Source organism: Camellia sinensis, chromosome 5 (genome assembly GCF_055761805.1).
Source record: "Camellia sinensis isolate YWXY chromosome 5, ASM5576180v1, whole genome shotgun sequence".
Lineage (NCBI taxonomy): Eukaryota > Viridiplantae > Streptophyta > Magnoliopsida > Ericales > Theaceae > Camellia > Camellia sinensis.
This window is the reverse complement of record NC_138965.1, coordinates 180,790,289-180,813,018: the sequence shown is the minus strand read 5'-3', so window position 1 is coordinate 180,813,018 and position 22,730 is coordinate 180,790,289. Positions and strand designations below refer to the sequence as shown.

General features: G+C 36.4%; 1 protein-coding gene across 1 annotated transcript; it reads right to left on the bottom strand.

Annotated features, from left to right (window-relative positions):
* Nucleotides 1–15,999: 15,999 nt before the first annotated feature.
* On the bottom strand, nt 16,000–19,061 carry LOC114288239 (loganic acid O-methyltransferase). Its single transcript, XM_028231724.2, has 3 exons — nt 18,913–19,061; nt 16,929–17,585; nt 16,000–16,584 (listed from the first exon to the last, which is right to left on the bottom strand). The coding sequence occupies exons 1-3, from the start codon at nt 18,985–18,987 to the stop codon at nt 16,246–16,248; spliced, it is 1,071 nt and encodes a 356-aa protein (XP_028087525.1). The 5' UTR covers nt 18,988–19,061; the 3' UTR covers nt 16,000–16,245.
* Nucleotides 19,062–22,730: the final 3,669 nt, after the last annotated feature.

The following is a 22,730-nucleotide window of genomic DNA, read 5'->3' as shown; positions in this document are numbered from 1 at the left end:
TTCCTCGTGCTCCCCCTTTGAAGGTGAGTAAATCAGGATGTCGTCCACGAAAATGACTACAAAACGGTCTAAGAATTCCCGGAAGATCCGGTTCATTAAGTCCATAAAGACTGCCGGTGCATTGGTAAGCCCGAATGGCATCACCAAAAACTCATAATGGCCATACCACGTACGGAATGCCGTCTTAGGAATATCCTCCTCCCTGACCCTCAACTGGTGGTAACCCGATCTCAAGTCTATCTTAGAGAAACAACGGGAACCCTTCAACTGGTCGAATAGATCATCTATACGGGGCATAGGGTACTTATTCTTGACCGTAGCCCGATTCAACTTCCGGTAGTCTATACACAATCTCAAGGCACCATCTTTCTTTTTAGCAAAGAAGGCCGGTGCTCCCCACGGCAAAACACTAGGGTGAACAAAACCCTTATCTAGCAATTCCTGGAGCTGAACTTTCAACTCAACCAACTCTGCTGGAGCAAAACGGTAAGGTGCCATAAAAATCGGCGCCGTGCTGGGCACTAGATCAATAGAGAACTCTATCTCTCGGTGAGGTGGCAAAGTAACAAGGTCCTTGGGAAAGACATCCGAATACTCGCAAACCACCCTCGGCAGCACAAGCTGGGTCTCATCACACTCACTACTCTCAAAACTAGCAAGTAGACCACTAAGTTCACTCCGCCCTCGCGAATCATACCCCGGTGGCAAAACACTACCAACCCGGTCTCCCAAGAAATGGAACCACTCCCCGTTCAAGGTACATAGCGTGACCCTCTGGCGGTAGCAATCGATAACAGCCCGGTATGACAATAGCCAGTCCATACCCAAAATAACATCAAAACCCTTCATGGGCATGACAACAAAAGGAAAAGGAAGCCTATGGTCGGCGACCTCTATATCACAACCTCTAACACCTTGTTTCAAGATCAACTCACCACCAATAAGCGATACCACACAAATAGGAGATGCTAACTGTGTCTGTGCCAATTCCAATTCCAAAACAGATGCAAATGCAGCAGATACAAAAGAATGAGATGCACCTGTGTCAATCAACACATTAGCAACCGAGTTGTAAAACAGAAAAGTACCTCTCACTACTGATGGAGCCGGTACTAGATCTTGCGCGGTAACAGCATACACGCGCCCCGTAGGCCCCTGATCCACCTGTTCGCCCCTCGGAGCATACGACTGCTGTACTGACTGGGATGACGAAGCTCCCGGGTTGGCCCTCGAGGCCTGCACAGACTGAGCTGGCTGATAACTCTACGTCTGCCTAGAACCAGACGCTCCTGAAGTAGCACTCAACTGCGGGCAATACCTCTTCAGGTGCCCAGGCTGACCACACTGATAGCAAGACAAGGGTTGGCCCCTGCCCTGACTCTGGCCCTGAGGTCTAGCTGAAGAGGGAGCAGCTCGCTGACCCCCTCCCTTCTGCGGGAAAACCGAAGACTTGTGACCCAGCTGGCCACACGCAAAACAAGTCAAGCCTCCTTGACTGCCTCTCCCAGAGCCTGCACTCGGCACCGGAAAGGTCGATCTAGTAACTCCACCCTGAGACTGCTGGGGGTTATAACCCCTCTATCTCCTGCCATCACCCTGACCCTCCCGGCCCCTCTTGGAGCCTCTATGTTTCTCCACGTCCTCATCCTACATCATAAGCTCCATATGAGCTGCAGCATCCACTAAATGTCTATACTCTCGGATGTAAGATCCACCAACCCTCAACTTGAGGCCTCGCCTTAACTTCCGTTCAAACTCATAGCAACGGCGTTCTTCGGACGCCACCAACTCAGGTGCAAACCTGGACAAACTAGTAAAAGTGGCCTCAAACTCTACCACAGACATACCCTGCTGATTAAGCCAGCTAAACTGATCCCTCAGCTTCTCCCTAGCCACTGCAGATAAGAACCTCTCCTGGAATGCATTTAAAAACGCCTCCTATGTACCACCAACATGAGCCTTCTCGTACTTCCACCATTGACCCGCATCTCCCTTCAGCTGGAAGGATGCCAAGGTCACTTTCAATGCTCCATCCTCGATGCCAAGCATCTCAAACGTCTTACTCATTTGTTCTAACCACTCGTCAGCCTTCAGTGGTTCCTTTGGATCTCCAACAAACTTGTCCGGATTAGACCGGAAGAACTCCCTCTTCAAGAAAGAAGGCCCTACCTCAGCTGCCTGATTCCCTGCTCTGAGAATACCCAAAGCTCTTGCTATTTCTCGGGCCAAGGCACTCATAGCCTGCTGACCCGTTGGCTCGGCCACGTTGGCCTGACCAACTCCCTCCTGCACTGCCGGAATATCATCCGGTAAAGGTACTTCCTGCCTCGCAGGCCTACCACGCCTAGCACCTCTTCCTCGTCCTGACATCCTAATAAAGGTAATACAGAACGTTAGCACATTCACAAATGTGCCAAAACTAAACACACACGTCCTACTGCATGGACAACCGTAATTCATTCCACGTAAGCACATAAACACATAAGCACTTACGAACTTCATTTCCGGATAATGATAGTCCCGAGGCGTTACTAGAGTTTCGGTTAGAAACAGCATTGATCAAGTGCCTTTCCAACAAGACTCACAGAAACCCAAGGATCCAATCAACATCCTAGAAACTAAATCCCATACCCACATAGTCACATAAGCATGTTATCAATTAAGCACATAGCATATGACACTACATCTAAGCCTCTATCAAGCGAGACAAACCCATTGTGATCCTAATCACTTCCCACGTACCTAAAGTAGTCGAACCCGATACGCTCTGATACCAAGTTGTAACGCCCTCAAAATAATAACAGTAAACCCATCAACATAGACAAGCATTGATATATAAAAGCTTCACATTCTACTATTCATTAGAGTTCCATTATCAAAGGTATTACATGTTAACAACAAAAGCAAATGCCCTAAAGGCTTACAGCTTTCCAAGTTAACACTTGGTTACAACAAAAGAGTGCTAACTCATTTACACATTTAGCCCTTGGCTTGAATATACATGTAATACATCAAAGAAACTAAACAATAAAAGTCTGCCCGCCTCTAGCCTCCCAAGCTACGTCCTTGGAGGTGGCATGCTACCTGTACCTGAAAATGATATTCCCATATAGGGTGAGCCACAGCCCAGTAGAAATACACTAAACCAAATATGAACAATGACTAAAAGATTAGCAGTTGATAGATGGCCAACACTGATACTTTTCCTTATCACACTTTGCGGTTTCATGACATACAAGTCCATGTTACAATCCATTTTCCAATTCTTTTCAATTCTCAATTTATAACCATGGCTCAGAACCTGGCCAAACAACTTATATGAGATAGTAACTCATATTAAACCCTTTCTCATTTCATAATAGATAAGCATACTAGCTATATCACACACCAACAGATAAGCATACAAGCTATATCATCACTTCCATAGATATGCATAAAAGCACTATCACACTTCCAAAGACAAGCATATGAGCTCTGTCAACACATTACTAGATAAGCATATGAGCACTATCTATGGAGTCCATCCCCTATCTTCTCCCAACAACATCCAGTTTAGAGGTCCATTCCCTATCTTCCCCTAAACCGTGGAGTACATCCCCTATCTCCTCCAACACAACACAATGCATATAAACTATAATTATACACATCATCACACAATACATAAATTTAATGTATTCTTTCAACCGTCATACTCAATGACACATTCCAGTAATTAGTTTCAGTTTGCCTAATCATCATGCATTGTCTACAACAATCAAGACTATCCTCCACTGATAGCCCAAAGCAGTTATTTCTATACAGAAAATAAATGCAACAATGGATATATAATCAACATTTCAACTCAGTGAGCGATAAATAATCCAACTACACCCTTTAATCTCATATCTTTCCAAATCAATTCCTCATTTCTCGTAATTAATTATGCAAATTAATTAACCAATGTAATTAGGGCATTCTCCATAATTAACATTACAACCCTTAGGTTCCATTTTCATTAATGTTTTAACATTAATTTCACTTTTCCAAACCAAACATGCATCTAGGTTTTATATAGCTAAAATCCCAACTTTTGTAAATTTACACAAAAGCCCCAAACTTTCACAAATTACCAAACCAACCCCAACATATCAAAATACTAAAACTTAAAGACAAAGCCCATAGTAAGGAGTAGGTTATCCCTACCTCGAAGTTAGAGCTCGGATGGAGAAAAGACCGAAACCAAAGTGCTCCAAAGACCAAGATTTTCGGATCAAAACGACGCCCTCGACGATCAACACAACTTTTACAAAGGCCGAAGGTGAGGAAATCACTCCTACTAGATCAATACCTAGAGAGAAGTCAAGGTTTTAGAGAGAGGAGCTCTCAAAATGGGTTTTAGAAAAAGTAGGAGAGAGAAAGGAAAGTAAAAAGTGATTTAAAATCACCCAGCGGATAACTCATATACGCATGACCCGCTCGAGCGGAGAACACAACGCTCGAGCGCCAAAAAAAAAAATCTGGACACGCTCGAGCGCAATAAGGCCCGCTTGAGCTCCACGACACAAGAATAAAGCACTTCCGCTCGAGCGCGAAAACCAGTCCGCTCGAGCGTAAATTTCCCCCTCCTAGAACTTATACCCAGAAAGTACTACCCGCTCGAGCGCTACCGCTCGAGCGTAAACAAACCCGCTTGAGCGTAAAAATCACATCTGCAGAAGTTTTGCAAGAACACGAAATACTGGAGGTGTGCAATCCCCGCTCGAGCGCAAGAAGACCCGCTCGAGCGGATCGCCTAAAAACTGGACAACAAGGAATTGAAACCAAGGCCTAACCAACCTGTAACAACCCTGCCCACAACATCCTAAAACTCAACCAAGTGGAATTAAAGGACGGCAACAAGATGGATACCACTACCAATTTCACGGAACCGAGTCCGGAACACAACAGAACAGTAAAGGGACAACCGGGATCGCTATATTTTCAATTTGTACTAATTATATAATACAATTGTGAAACAAATTTTTGGTGCAAAAAATAAAAGTAAAAATAAAAATCAACTTGATAGATCATCCAAAAATTATCAAGATTAAATTTTATATTTTTAAATAAATATTTAATTACACTATTGTTAGTAAAAAATATTGCTAGGTTAGATCGATAGTAACCAAGTAATAATTCAAACTGAACAATTTAAACAGGAACAATTGAGCAATTGTGGTTTTGGTTCGAATGTCTCAAAAGAATGAGGATTTTCTTTGGATTAATGGTAACAAAGTAAATAAGAAGAATGAACACACTTTTTTTATGTCAACTGATGGTAGCAAAGTAGATTTGAATAAACAGAAGAAATTCCAAATTGAAATTACTGAAGTTCACTCAAAAAAAGTACAATTTACAATTGAACGAACTACTACTAAATTACAATTGAAACTACTCCAAAGTGTAAGAACTAAGTTGTTATGTTGTTGTCTAGGTTGATGTCCTTCTCCCTTGCTCCTTTACTACTTTTATAATGCCCCAAATCTCAGTCATGCCTTCCTTCTTTTTAGCCACTGTCTCATGATCCTTCAAATCAGCAGGCCACTTTCATTCAACTGCTCAAAACTACCTTGACCTTATTGAACCTTCAAACCTTCTTTGGTTTCTCTTTCTGAAGAAAAACTCACTTCCTCATTGCTGCTACATGTCTCCCATAATCTCTAGCACTACCTTCAATAGAGGAAAACATTTTACGAAGGCTCATAACTATTTGCAACCTCCTCTGCTTCTTTAAACTTTTATCTTTGACCCAACTCCACTTTTAAACCTCCAACCACATCATCACACAATTTCTCTTCAATTAATGAGCATAATCGATAGATGAAAGCTTTCCAATTCACAAATATGGTCCCCCATAAATCAGTCCACCAAGCCAATTAACTAATTAATAACTAGTTCAAGACCCTCTCAGCCAATTGATGCACATGATCAATTCCTTCACACCTCGTAGCCCCTTGACTGCTAAAAGACTTCATTTTGACTTCATTGCCACATGTCATCATCTAATTAATCCACCTGTTGATAGGAATTTTACGAAAATAGGTACAAACAAATATATATATACACACATATAAGTTACCTATGATAACTAAGATTCTAATTTTTAATTGATGATGCACGCACTAATTGATATACCAATATATAGTTTTAAATATATGTTTAATCTCTTTGCCAATCATAAAGTGACATTGTGCCACATTACCTGAGTTTAGGAACTCCTACATCTTGAATTGGGGGAAAACTTTTTCAAAAAAAAAGAAAAAAATCACATATATATACTTCTATTTTAAAAGTACGAAACCTACGAATGTTTTTTACACTTTTCATTCCACAAATATTATCTTTAAACAATTGAAAAAATTATTACACCCAACGGTGTGTGCGTGTGTAAATTAAATGTATAAATAAAATAAACACCAAAATAAAATAATTCAGAAAATAATTATACAAATTAAATTCCTAATTAAATGTTATAGAAATTAAAGTTGAGGCTTGTGTTGGACACAAGCTCCTTAAAGTAGATTTCGCCCTCGCTCCGGTGCTTTGAGATTTACAGGCGTCTATTTCCAAGGATGCAACGACTAACAATTGAATTTGTAGCACTACAAAATCAAGTCTGGCGAACCAAAACTTTGCCAAAACTCTCTTTATTTTTCCTAAAATTAAATACATAAAATAGGAAGAAGGAAAGTGAAGAAGAGAGACGAAACTCTAAGGGAATTTTCTGATCCAAGAATTGTTGGAATGCAGGCTTTATATAGGAAAGCAAGTGGCTTTTTTGAACATGTAGATAACCTGTTCGGACAGATTGAACAGGTACAAATCTGTTTGAACAGATACAAATTTGAATTCACCAGGTATGAACTTGTTTTGAACCCTTTGAACCTGTTCGGGTGGGTCTAAAACCATTAGGGACTTGTTTGGGTGAAAGGAAAAACCTAGACTAATTTATTTTGAATTTTGAAACCAAAATAAAAAAAAAATAAAGTAAAAATATTTTTGGCCCAAAAAGATAAGTATTGGGTCGAAAAAGTCCAACCCAACCTCACACCACGCACCCGCGCCACAGCCCAGCCTTGCCTGCCCGACCGACCGGACGGACAGACAGTGGCAACGATGCGCGCGTGTGGTTTTTGTTTTGGATCTAATGGGTCTAGTCCACTATACCCATAACCTCACCCTTCCACAAACTTGGGTACCCCTTGGGGCCCATCTCAAGTATCCTAAGCTAAGATATATAAACCCATTCAAAACCATAAGCCTTTCCAATGTAGGACAAGCACATTTCACAAATGTGTAGGAAACCCACCTAAAGCCATTTTCATGAATCTGAAAGCGCGCATTGAATTTTCATTCATTTGGAAATGGTTTTGAGTAACCAAATACACGGTTTTATTCACTACGCAGCATTAAACATGAACCCAATGAAAAACGTTAAAAATAACGCTTGGGTCCCACCTTAATTAATGCTCAAAGTTAGCAAAAAATAAGGATTTTTCAAAGCTATTTTCCAACAATCCCCCACATGAATGAAATTCATGATAACGGACATGCAACAAGATGCAGACAAAGAAAGAGTACATTATGAAGATACACCATATCGAGTTAGGTAGCTTTTGGCTTTGAACCTCCTCTAGTGAAAACCTATAGGACTTACTGGCTAAGCAGTGGACGCGATGCCTTGAACTGTTCAGCTGTTTGTGTAAGCCAAGACAATAGACTACACATAGTTTATCTACAGACACAGTTTGGTTCTTACGGTTGTGTTCATTTTGGCCCTAAACAACACCTAGTAATTCATGAGTGCTCTAGAGAATTTAGCCTTCTTAATTCTCACAGAACCGGCCCAGTTCACACTCATATAGGTGATTTATTATTAAGAGTATCCTGATATATCTCACTTGGATGTCCAAGCTATATGAGTCATTAAAAGCAAAGCCTATCCTACTAACGCTGCAGGTATCACTTTTCTCATCCTAGAAATGGGTAGGAGTAAACCTCCTTAGTGATACGTGAAGTCATCCATAATTCGGTTGTCCCTTGGAACCTAGATCTTGGGATCTCCAGTTAACTAGGTTGGGTTGCCATTATGGCAACTTTTAAGTAATAGGTTTTAATCCCATTCCCCTCGATAAATGGTACACTTTCTCTCTGGCTAGCCCTTTAGTCAATGGATCCGCAATATTCTCTTTTGACTTTACATATTCTATGGAAATTATTCCATGTGAGAGCAAATTCCTAACGGTATTATGTCTTCGACGAATGTGTCAAGACTTACCGTTATACATATGATTTTGTGCCCGTCCTATTGCTGTTTCACTATCACAGTGAATGCATATAGCTAGTAGGCCATATTGGAATGTCTTTTAAGAAATTACGAAGCCATTGTGCTTCTTCTCCTGTTTGATCTAATGCGATAAACTCAGATTCCATTGTCGACCTTGCTATGTATGTCTGCTTGGAATATTTCCAAGAGACTGCAGGACCTCCTAGGGTAAAGATGAATCCACTAGTAGATTTTGAGTCTTTAGTATCCAATATCCAATTTGCATTGTTGTACCCCTCGAGTACTGCTGGATATTTGGTAAAATGTAAGCCATAACGCTGGGTATGTCTTAGATACCTAAGTACCCTAATTATCGTTTCCCAATGATCGGACCCTATATTATTTGTGTACCTACTCAATTTGCTTACAGTATAGGCTATATCTAGCCTAGTGCAATTCATTAAGTACATCAATCTTTCGATTATCTGAGGGTACTCCAATTGTGATATGCTTGCACCCGTATTTTTTGACAAATGAAGACTAATGTCGATAGGTGTTTTAGCAGGATGGTCATCATGCTTTCCAAATTTCTCCATAATCTTCTCAACATAGTGAGACTGAGATAAAACATATCCTTCAGATGTTCTAGTAATTTTTATTCTTAGAATTACATCTACTACTTCCAGATCTTTCATGTCAAACTTTTTGTTTAACGTTTTCTTTGTGGATTTAATCGTATCATTATTTCTTCCAATAATAGGCATGCCATCCACATAAAGACAAACTATGACATAGCCTTTGTCTATGCTTTTAACATAGACGCATTTGTCACATTTCTTTATTTTAAAACCATCCAAAAGCATAGCGTGATCAAATTTTCCATCCCATTGTTTCGGAGCTTGTTTTAATCCATAAAGGGATTTGACAAGTTTATAAACCTTTTTCTCTTGGCCGAGAACTTGAAACCCTTCCGATTGTTCCATATAGAAATCTTTATCTAACTCGCCATTCAAAAAAAACTGTTTTAACATCCATTTGATGTATTTCCAGATTATACAAAGCTGTAATCGCAATCAATATGTGAATAGATGTTATTCTTGTCACTAGCGAATAGGTGTCAAAATAATCGAGGCCTTCCTTCTACCTGTATCCCTTAACAAGAAGCCTAACCTTGTATTTATCTATTGAACCATTTGTTTTCATTTTTCTCTTGAATATCCACTTATATCCAAGAGGTTTACACCCTGGTGGAAGATCCACCAGTTCCCAAGTATGATTTTGCAATATTGATTCAATTTCATTATTCACAGCCTCTTTCCACAATGGAGCTTTAGGAAATGATTTAGAGATCCTAGCCCTCTTGCTACATCTAGGTTCATCTGCTTCATTATCATTGTGGTCTTTACTACTTCCCATAACAGTATCAAAAGTTCTTTTATTTGAACTTTTCTCTTCAATTTCCTTGCATGAAAAAATGTGTTCAAAAAATGACGCATTCCTTGACTCAATAATAATGTTTACATGCATATCAGGATTTTTAGATCTATGAACTACAAATCTGTATGCACTACTATTATTTTGCATAACCAATGAACACAAAATCAACGGTTTTTGGTCCTATCTTAGTCGTTTTGGGACTAGGGACTGCCACCTTGGCCAAACACCCCCACACTTTGAGGTAATTGTAGATAGGTCGACGACCTTTCCATAATTTATAAGGTCTTTGATTGAGTTTCTTGTGAGGTATCCTGTTAAGGATAAAGTTAGCAGATAAAATTGCCTCCCCCCGCAAGTTCTGAGGTAACCCTAAACTAATCAATATGGCATTCATCATCTCTTTAAGAGTTCGATTCTTTCTCTCAGCAACTCTATTTGACTAAGGAGAATAGGGTGCAGTGGTTTGGTGAATAATACCATGTTTAGAACAAAATTCCTCAAATGGTGCATCATACTCACCACCTCTGTCACTCCTCATTATCTTAATAGTTTTGCCAAGTTGATTTTCAACCTTAAGTTTATATTGCTTAAAAGTTTCTAAAGCTTCATCTTTACTTCTTAATAAGTAAACATAGCAATATCGAGTGCAATCATCAATAAAAGTAATAAAGTACCTCTTACCTCCTCTAGTTTGAACAAATTTTAAATCACAGATATCTGTGTGTATTAAACTTGGAGATTTAGTACTTATTTCTACTTTATTAAATGATGCCTTAGTGAGTTTTGCCTCAACACAAATCTCACATTTATGATTAGGATCAAACTCTAAGTTTAGTAAACATTCTAAAGCAACAAGTCTACGCAAAGAATTAAAATTAACATGTCCTAATCTAACATGCCATAAAAAAAAAAGAAAAAAGATTCAGCAATATAAACAGAAGATGTGTTCTTATTATTAATAGCCGAATTAGGTACAACAGTATTTACATTGAGCTGAAAAAGCCCATCACTCATATAACCTCACCCCATATACATGTCACTCTCAGAGAGTACAACCTTGTTAGATTGAAAGACTAATTTAAACCCATTCTTGATCAACAATGACTCAGAAATCAAATTTTTTGCGAATCTCTAGCACATGGAGTACATTATAAAGAGTGAGTTCTTTCCCTGAGGTCATTTTTAGCACGATCTTTCCTTGTCCTTCCACAGTTGAAGTGGACGAGTTTCCCATAAAAAGTTGTTCCCCACTTTCCACCACTTTATAGGTTGTGAACATCTTCTTATCTGCACAGATATGGCGGGTTGCTCTAGTATCCGCCCACCACTCCTTGGGATTGCCCACCAAATTTGCTTCAGAGACTACTATAGCAAGATTGATGTATGCCACTCCATCGGAAAGATAAAAATCCTCGGCTATGTTGGCTTGTGCTGGCTTTTTGCTTGAACTCCCTCTGTCCTTGCGAACGTGACAATCCTTAGCAATGTCCATCTTTGCCGTACACAAAACACTTGCCTTTGAACCTCTTGTTGAACCTCTTGTTGATCCCTTTGATCTTACTAGTGGATCCTTGTTTGGGACCATTGCCATCATGCTTCCCCTTCTTGGTATTGAACTTTGACCCATGTTCATGTTCCATAACATTTGCTTTAGCCTGCATGACATGGTTTCCTAACTTCTTGTCGGAACCATAGTTGTCCTCCTCAATTCTGAGCCGCACTATTAGTTCCTCCAATTTCATCTCCTTATGCTTATGCTTTAGATAATTCTTGAATTCTTTCCAAGATGGTGGCAATTTTTCAATGATTGCCGCTACTTGGAAAGATTCATTGAGAACCATCCCTTCCGCATGTATGTCATGGAGAATTAATTGGAGATCTTGAATCTGGCTAACAACCTTTTTGGAATCCATCATTTTAAAATCCAAAAAACGGCCGACAACAAATTTCTTTGTACCAGCATCTTCTGTCTTATATTTATGATCTAGAGATTTCCACAGTTCTTTAGTAGTGCTTTTGACGCTATACACATTGTATAGTGTATTGTCCAGCCCATTGAGGATATAATTCTGACATAGAAAATCACCATATTTCCTTGCATCGACTGCGGCAACTACTTGCCAGTCAGTTTCTCCCTTGTTCAGTGCCGGAGCTTTTTCATGAGTGAAACGAGCCAAATTCAATATTATAAGATAAAACATCATCTTTTGTTGCCATCTTTTAAAATCATTTCCATTGAATTTTTTTGGCTTCTCCCTATGATTTACCAGTACTGCCGGAGTCATCACTGGCACAGTAGGTGTGGAGGTCAGAGTAATAACAGTCTTAGTACTGTTTATTCCAGTTGTCATAATTCTGACAAAATAATAATACAATAATTGTAAAGTTTATACAAAAAGAATTTACACACAAAATATATAGGATAATATTTTGTAACAAAATTCTAATGATAAACAGTATATTACTACTATGTTATCAAAGAAATCATTAAACAGTATATTACTACTATTTAAGGAATTAAAACAGCATATGACTAGTATTTAATTTTCCGAAACAAAATATTCGTCTGTCTAACATAGAAATAAATAAAAACCGGAAATCTACTTTAAGATTGTTACACCTAGCGATGTGTGTGTGTGTGTGTGTAAATTAAATGTATAAATAAAATAAACACCAAAATAAAATAATTTAGAAAATAATTATATAAATTAAATTCTGAATTAAATGCTTACAGAAATTAAAGTCGAGGCTTGTGTTGGACACAATCTCCTTAAAGTAGATTTCGCCCTCGCTCTGGTGCTTCCGGATTTACTAGCGTCTACTTCCTAGGATGCAACGACTAACACTTAAATTTGCAGCACTACAAAATCAAGTCTAGCGAACCAAAACTTTGCTAAAACTCTCTCTCTTTTTTTCCTAAAATTAAATTCAAAAAATAAAAAGACGGAAAGGGAAGAAGAGAGACGAAAATTTGAGGGAATTTTTTGATCCAAGAATTGCTAGAATGCAGGCTTTACATAGGAAAGCAAGTGGCTTTTCTGAATAGGTAGAAAACCTGTTCAGACAGATTGAATAGTTACAAATAAGTTTGAACAGATACAAATTTGAATTCAACAGGTATAAACCTGTTCGGATGGGTCTGAACCCATTAAGGACTTGTTTGGGTGAAGGAAAAAATCAAGACCAATTTATTTTGAATTTTGAAACCAAAATAAAAAAAATAAATAAATTACAAATATTTTTGGCCCAAAACCCAACCTCACACTCGTGGCGCGCACGTGTGGTTTTTGTTTTGGGTCCAATGGGTCTAGCTCACTATACCCATAATATTACCCTTCCACAAACTTGGGTACCCCTTGGGGCCCATCCCAAGTATCCCAAGCTAAGGTATATAAACCCATTCAAAACCTTAAACCTTTCCAATGTGAGAGAAACACATTTCACAAATGTGTAAGAAACCCACCTAACGCTATTTCCACAAACCCAAAAACTCGCGTTGAATTCTCATTCATCCAAAAATGGTTTTGAGCAACCAAATGCACGGTTTTATTCACTACACGGCATTAAACATGAACCCAATGAAAAACGCTAAAAATAACGCTTGGGTCTCACCTTAATTAATACTCAGATTTAGCAAAAAATAAGGATTTTCAAAGTCATTTTCCAACAATTTTTTTTGGTATATAATGTACACCGAATGCAATCTTACCATAAGATTGCAAAATTGCATCAGTTCTCAAGAATTTACATAAGTCATATCACAAAAATGCATGAGTTAAGCATAAATTCGTGTAAGTTCACTTTTATAAATAGACTTACGTGACTTTGTGTTAAACTTATGTAATTTTGTGGTAGAGTTGTATACGGTATGTATTGCAAACCGAAGCATTTTCCTAAACAATTATGCAATTTATGTAAATATATTTGTTTGGGGAGTGACTTCTTGGTTAAAATAAACCAAGTTATCATATCATTCTCTTCATTTTTTTATACGTCTTTTTGTAAAAAAAATTAAAAAGTCATTTAAAATAGTTAATTTCCAAACGAACTCTATGAATGTCTAACGTCAGGACTATTTTAACCAGGATATTTTGCCTAATAGTTGTGTAACACCCTTTGTAGTGTAAGTTCTCAAATACGACTCCTATAAAGAAAAGTTTGATACCTTTATGATGGCTAGGGATGCAACTCAGGTGGGTTCAACCAGAGCAACCCGTGCCCAGCCCGAGTTTTTTAGGGCTTAGGCAACAATATCTTATAATCTGGATGGGCCTGGGCAGATTTTTGATGCCCGAATTGTAATTCAAGTCGGGCTGGGCAAAATCAATGGCTAACCCGAGCAACTCGAACTCAAATTGCATTTAATATATTATAGAAATTATATGATATATATATATAAATTAAATTAAATAGATGTCCTTAATATTTTTTTTTTTTGGCTGGCTTGAGTGTCCCATCCCAATGCCAATGGCTGACTCTGTTTCTTAAGAGTGTGATCTGTGTCTTCAACTCAAACAAGCTAGTGCCACCAGGCTCCAACAGCTTCTTCAAATAGAGTAGGCATTCTAAAGGGCTTGTTTGGAGAAGCACCATTGCAGAAGCTATATGTTGTCTAGTGCAATTCGGGCAATTCGGGCTAACCTGAGTTCAAATTATAAAGCTTGGTCCGGGCTTGAGCAGCCATGCTTGGGTTGATGGTCGGGCTTGGGCGGGCTTGGGCACTACCAAACACAATTCGGGTTGGGCTTGGGTAAACTCTCAACCCGACCGAACCCGCCCAAGTTGCACCCCTAATGATGGCTCATTTATTTTTTTTACCCTTTTATAGAAGTTATATGTGATCATTAATAATTTATTGAACTTGGCTTGGTAAGCTTGAAGAATTAATTGTTAGTTTTTTGTTTATATCTTATTAGAAAAAAATAATTTAAATAAATTTTTAAAAATTAGGTTTGGAATCGTTTGGGAACTTCACATTTTAATTCAAAAGTAAAAAAATCACTAAAAAATTAAAAAAAAAGTCAAAAAATATTTATATAAAAAAAAATCATTCACTTTTCTTTTTGCACTTGATAAAAAATCAAAATGGCTTATTAGATTCACATCTTTGATGATGATGTAAGATGTGTAATTAATGGTGTAAAAGTTAAGGCTACAAAGGGGAAAGTTCTTTATTGGTCTAAGAATAGTGTCACGTAGTGTTTTATATGTATTGTGATTAATTGAAGATATAGAATTTAAAATTTTGTGTTAAATGATTGAAAAAAAAAAAAAAAAAAAAAAAAAATTGATGATTTGTTATTGATTAGGGATAGAACCACATGGTGCCTTGGACTAATCAATTCTACAAAGAAAGTAAGAATTGACTATAGACGGAGAGGGAGTAAAATCAGCCATTAAGGTGGGGTTAAAGATGTAATTTTACGACCTCGGACTTTTAGTCCCAAAAGTCACTCCCAATTTTTTGCGTGAAAATAATACAATTTTAATTCCTTTTCTGTACAATTAAATTCTCAAATTTCAGAATAATTTTAAATATTAGGTACCAAGTTGGAGAGTTCATCTCTCAAATTTTAAATTCAATCGGGCCTAGATGCATGTAAATCAAGACATATATACACTAAGGCCATGTTTGTTTGGGTGGATATGAGCTTGGGATTTGACTAATAGTTCAATAAAATTATTAATCCGATGTTTGGTTAAACAATTGAAGTACGGTCTAATTATTTTAAACTTGGCTATTAGTTAAGATAGGATACATAATCCAACGGATTCGTAATCCTAGGACTATTAGTCATGGGAATGCTAATCCAGTCCGCCCAAACAAACATGGCCTAAATTCCTTCGTTCACTGGAATTGACTTTAAAATTAACTTAATATACTCTATTAACATTAGAATAACATGGACAGAGCATGAAAACTTTTTAATCTCTTGAATTTTGAACTGAATCAGTCCCGGATAAAATTGATGTTGTCAATGTAGTGCAATTCTAAAACAGTTAAGGTGATTATAAATTATCAAAATGCAACATCCTAACTGAAATATCATCTGTCTCTCAAGTTTCAAGTCCACTTGAGAATCAGTGCACACAAATCAAGATGACCGATTCCGTAAAAAAATTAACTAACGGAAGTGTAAACTGAAGTGATAAGAATACTGTGAGGGTTTTGTTATAATTATCAAAGTTAATAACGCCTCTATTACATTAGTTAATAAAGCCTCTAAAAAATGTGCATATGGTATGCCTTTCGTTACATTTTTACAAAATTTCATAACTTAAACACAAAATGCCATAACTTTTTTATTACAAAAACATAAATTTCTTTCAATATAAAACGTCATTACAAAAATTACAAAGTGTCATAACATTGACATCCCTAACTTTAGGATACACACCATAAATTCATTATTCATAACTTTACCACAAAATGTCATAACTTTCTTGTGATGTGCACCTTTTTAAAGCGTGCACGTACGTAATTTCTCCTCATTACATTGAGGCGAAGGCAACATGAACTCAAATCATTTACGCTTTAAAACCAAAAATAGTTGGGTTCCTTTCCCGCAGCTTGATTCCAACATGGAGGAAATCTCCGCAGATTTATTAAGAGTTCGTTCAAACAGTTCTTCGAAGATCTTACTCCCAAAGTGTTTGGTGAAAATTCCTTCCCAGCCAACTCTAAAGTGCGTTAGTATTGCTGGCACATTAGTTGGTCCATCATTCTTTGGCCTGGTATCGCTTACCTCCATTCTCTCTATGCTGAAACACCCATTTCTTTCTACTACCTTTGTCATCTCTTTGGGAGAGGTAGTATACAAAGGCAAATTGAAGGAGTCCACTTCATCTTCATTGATCATTCCCTGCCACAAAGATTAACATTAATGTCTTGGCCTTGGAGGTCCACTCTCTTAATCTCACTCAAGTAACATTAAAATAGGGCACAGATTTATGAAAGATATAAAGATTCGTTATGCATTTTGGTTCAGAAATATTCCTACGAAATTAGTAGAACAAGAAGGGAAGCCGTTATTTATTTATTTTTCTTCCAATTGAGTTCAAAGTTAGAGAAACTAAAATTAAGAAAAAAGTAGAACACATTTTTGGTTCAATTTGTCTTCATTCTTCTTATGATCCTAAGTACATGTTCAGACTTCTAGTCCAAACATTAACCTCCTTTATTGAATAATACTTAATTTTGACTCACCAATTTCACCATATCAAGGAGACTCTGGTTGAAAGCATAAAAAAACGGACGACCTGGGTCCTGAGAATATTGAACGCCATCAGCGAGACCTGGCATGATCAATATCATCATTCCTCCCACTATAATCTCATCAGCTCTAGCATTGAAAAAGGCATCCATGTCCTTTGCAAATTGTGCTGCATAAACATTAGTGATTTCTTTCGAGGCAATTGTATAATGAATCTTTCCTTTGTTCCATGCAAGAGAGCCATTGTCCAACAACTCTTCTGGTACCTTAGAGAGCCATTGGAGTGCAAAAGAGGAATACATCAAATGGATAGAGGACTTGGGGAATAACCGACCGTAGAAAGAGCCTGGCACTCCTGCAGCAAAGTATTGCCTATCAGGAGGCAGAGTAGTGAAAAGGGTGTTGAAATCATTGGAAGCATGATCATTGAAGAACAACTGAAATTCAGGCGTCTCAGTTGTGAGATTTTTTGAATGGTATTTCCATTCAATGGCTTCTACGATACTTTTCATAGCATTGAAAGTGTTTGGCCCAACAGAACAACCCAAATCTGCAATTCTAATAGTGTTTGAACTAAAACTAAGGCTTATGTCAAACTTTTTAGCAATTGCCTCTATGATCATTTCCTTTACAACATTTATGGCTTCACCCTGCAAAAATAGACCAAATTTATATATATTATTGTTGCCATCATCACTACAAAAAAGGATTCAAAATATTTAATTTGAATTAAGATATAATCTTAACTAAGATATAGATATTTAATGAATAATAGATTCAATCGTTTAGAAAATCAGTGAAATAGATTAAATTTTCTTTTATTTGCTGCACGTTGGACAATCCGTAGTAACTTGCTAGCATTAAGGTGTAAATAACCTTAGAAAAGGCATGTGTAGAATTTCAAATTTGAGTTTTACAAGACTTATTAATAAATTAGTCCGCATTTGGAAGCATAGTGGACTTAAAATTAAATAATTAAAAAAAATAATATTAAACAAGACTATTGTTAAAATTATAAATCAATAATTGTAATTACAAATTTTGATTAAAAAAAAAATTCATGATACAACAAAACTTAAGGGGCAAGTGTATAATAGACAAAACCTTAAAAATGTTATACGGATCGAATTGGAACAAATCAAAAAGTTGAAGAACCAAATTAATGAAATTCAAGTACAAGTACAAGTACTAAACTAAAACTTTGAAGAAATTAGGAGGACCATTGACGTAATTAGCCATTTTCTTTTGTAATATTAGTTTAAGACTATAATGAAATTTGGACATCACTTCTCATCATAATGGGAGGAACTCCTACAAAAAAGTTTAGGCCTTGTTTGGTTTGGCTTTGGGAAAAAAATTTGAAAATGTTTTTTGGAAATTTTGTTTGGTTTGTAATTTTTCTTAAAAAAATTTCAAAATCACTTTCTCTCTCTTACACATTAATCAATCACTTTTTATCTCTCCTCTCTCATTTTCAATCACTTTTTCTCTCACATATATCTACTCAATTATAATAAAATATCAAATCTCCCAAACTCCAAAACTATTTTCAAAATATACAACTAAACAAACTACAAAAATTTCTAAATTCTCTTCCCAAAATATTTTTTGATATTTTTTGAAAGCTTGTCTCCCAAAGTCAAACCAAACAAGGCCTTAGTATTTTATGGAGTCATATGTCATTTTAATTGGTGTTGCAAGTTTTGGTTCAGATTCATACCAATCTTTGTTCTCACACAAAAAATTCATTAATATGAATCTAATTTGATAAATCTTCATGAAAAATTTTACATGTATCAATTTGTATGAAAAACACTAGCATGAGATATATATATATATATATATTAATATATTTTAAGAGAATCTTGTAATGAAATTTATTTCTTTACATTTAGTTGGGTTGGGTGAAAATTTTCACAATAATGATTTGATTATTATTATTCAACCAAAGAGATATATAAAAAATAAAGTAAGTACCTGATATCGAGAATTTTTGGAATAGCTGTTGGCTCCATCTCCACCATTCATTGGAAACTCAAGGTTGCCACTCATCTTTCTCCCTCTTTCTCAGTTTCGGTATGTTGTGTTGGGAGTCTTTTGAGTCTTTTGCTTTATAGACAGTTGGTCAATACTCCTTTTGTCTCCAAATAATATCTAACTTTTTTTTAATAGTATAATTATTAAATTTTAAAAATATTAATATTTCAAAATTATCCTTTGATAGTATATTTTTTTTGAAAATATCAATTGTTATAATTGTACTTTTTATGTTGTTAATGAATTTAAAAGAAAAACAAAATAATAAATTCTTATTATTTTAGTGCTTAATTTTTTAAAATAGACTAATATTTTAAGGTAATGAAAAATAGAATAAGGGATTAATATTTTGAGACGGATGAAGTATCTTTATCAGTAATATAACAGATTCAAACATAAAAATTCAAAAGTCATCAGGTATTTTATATCAATGGCTCAATTCATTTTATATGTGGATCTCACATTATACTATTTCAATCTTCACCCTATATCACTCTATTTAGAAAAATCTAAGTAAATATGTCATTGTCCATAGCATTTTTGATATATTTATATAAGGTGTTGGGTGTCATATTTATTTAATTATAATTTATTATGATATTGGTTATGACTCATTGTTCTATTAGTTATGATCTCTTATGATTTTTAGTGATTAGGATCAAAAATGTTTTTAGTTACTCAAATGACCATTGGTTATAATTTGTTTATGAAATGTTAGTTACAACTTATTGTAATTGTTATTTCAATTCTGATAAAAAAATCTTTCATCATATATTAAGTGATGCTTAATTATGATTTTTTTTTTTTTTTGGGTCATGACAAAAAAGATCTATTTTTTTTATAACTAAAAATAATTTAATTATAAAAAAAAATGTGTGTATTGTAAGGTTGGACCGCAGTTACATCTTGCATTGATGATGTGTTGGTACACATGGACCACAAAAATTTATAAGGTTGGACTTTCAAATCTATAATTATTTTTTTAGGTAAATTACATTTTGCATTCTTGTACTTCGCACCAAATCTCATTTTAACTCATGTACATGAAATTATGATGGTCAACCTCCTGTACTTTTGTTTAAATCCCACTTTAGTCCCTACACATGAAATCGTGATAGTCAACTTCCTACACTTTTACTCAAATGTGTATTGTAAGGTTGGACCGCAGTTACATCTTGCATTGATGATGTGTTGGTACACAAGGACCACAAAAATTTATAAGGTTGGACTTTCAAATCTGTAATTATTTTTTTGGGTAAATTGCATTTTGCGTTCTTGTACTTCGCACCAAATCTCATTTTAACTCATGTACATGACATTATGATGGTCTACCTCCTGTACTTCTGTTCAAATCCCACTTTGGCCCCTACACATGAAATCATAATAGTCAACTTCCTACACTTTTACTCAAATGTGTATTGTAAGGTTGGACCGCAGTTACATATTGCATTGATGATGTGTTGGTACACAAGGACCACAAAAATTTATAAGGTTGAACCTTCAAATCTATAATTATTTTTCTGGGTAAATTACATTTTGCATTCCTATACTTTGCACCAAATCTCACTTTAACTCATGTATATGAATTTATGACAGTCAACCTCCTGTACTTCTATTCAAATCTCACTTTGGTCCCTACACATGAAATCGTGACAGTCAACTTCCTGTACTTTTACTCAAATGTGTATTGTAAGGTTGGACCGCAGTTACATGTTGCATTATGTAACAATCCCGACCCATGATTAACGCTAATTCATGTTTAAGTATGCCAAATAAGTAATTAAGAAGAAATCATAAGTTAATTATATGTGCATTGCATCATTTTGTGTTTATATCTGTTTGACGTAGAAAGATCTGTTCATGTTTTAGTTTCGATTTGTGAATTGAAGGCCTTATCGACATTCGATTCAGAAATTGACTTGATTTATATGTTAATTATGATTTATAAGATTTTATGGTAAGTTTAATTAAAATTTGATTTGGAACGAGTAAATTATAATAATTAATGCTACTTAACTTAGGTTAAGCCAATTACTCAAATGCCACTACGTGGGCTTATGCAAGACCACATCTACACCTTATTACATGTTTTTGACACTCTTGCTTCCCACCTTCAAGCACCAAACGTGAGGGAGAGAGAGAGGGAAGAAAAATTGAACTCAAACCAAGGAATTGCTAGGAATTGTTGACATTTGAAGAAGATTTGAGAGTTTCAACTTCAACTCTTGTGAATTCAAGTCTCTAGGTAAGGAATCAAACTCTAAATTGTGTAATTGAGTTAGACTCTACAAGACTTCAAGTGAATTAGGTGAATTCATGAGGGAATTGCACTATAATTGAGGAGAATTAAGCCATACCATGCATGCATGTTCTTTTCTTCACAAATTGGGCATGATTTCAAAGAATTCTTTCATGTATGTGTTCATCTCACCTATGTTTTGAGAATTCATCATGTTTTACATCCTCTCATTTCATTTGATCATGATTTGGAGACTTAAAACTCAAATCATTTCATACATGTCATGTTTTTGGAACATCCATAAAGTTTAAGTTGAAGTTGTGAACAATTGGCATGCTTTTAGGCCTTGATTTCATGAAATGATCTTTAAATCATGATATTTTGTGAGTTTCTAAATGTTTTCCAGAATTTTGGCCCAAGAGGATGAGTTTTGGAGTGTTAAATTTATGTTTTGAACTTTGGGAGCAAATCTGGAAAACCTAGAATTTTGCTTCTACGTTCGAGCGACCACCTTTATTATCACACTTCCGCTTAAGCAACAAAAGGTTGGCTCGAGCGTAAATTGCATACTCTCAGAAGTTTGCGTGTTTGGAAGCACACTTGAGCAACAAGACTTGTGCTCGAGCGAGGACTTGTGTCTCACGCTCGAGCGACCGTCGAACGACCATCGAGCGAAAATTGCACACAACCAGAACTTTTTCACATTTTGCAGACCGCTCAAACGAAGGAGTGTGCGCTCGAGCGACCACTCACATTCGGTATGTTTGCTCGAGTGAAGAAAGCTACGCTCAAGCGAGACCCTTGTTTTCAGCAAGTTTTGAAAAACATTTTCAAGTGCAATTTTGCAACCTTATTCCATCTTAGGCATTTTTAGGCCATTAAGACACCATAATGGGGTTGAAGGCTAGAAACACACTAAGAACAAGTGAATTAAGTTATGTTCAATCCGAGCGTGTGTATTCAACGTATGTATCTATCCTGTTATGTAGGTCACGCGCCTCAAGATAAGTGAATTACCTGTTCTACTCGTCTATTTGGAGCCACCGGTTATCTGTGAGTAATAACGCTGTAAAGTTATGTTTGACTTAATTATTTTCTAATGATATGAAATGAAAGGTTTTCTGAAATGCTATGTTTCGTATGAATAAATGATTGTCCAATTTTCTTTGAAACATAATTGTGGTATCCTTAGCAGAGGCCCTCGCCCAGGGGACATAATACTGTGGCTTATGGTCATGAGGCCCTAGCCCGGGGGGTAATACCGTGGCCCAGGCCCTCGCCCGGGGGAAACAATACCGTGGCACAGGCCCTCGCCTGGGGGAAACAATACCGTGGCCAATGTATGAGATATGTTATCCAGTACCAGAGGTTCCTTTATGGAACTTGATATGCTTAACCAAAGAGACATGTTTATGCTAATGGATGTACCACACCTGATTTGAATATGGATAAGATTATGATTTTGTTTCCGCTACCTAATTATGATTCTGATTTACCATGAGATTTGAAGTCTGTGCTG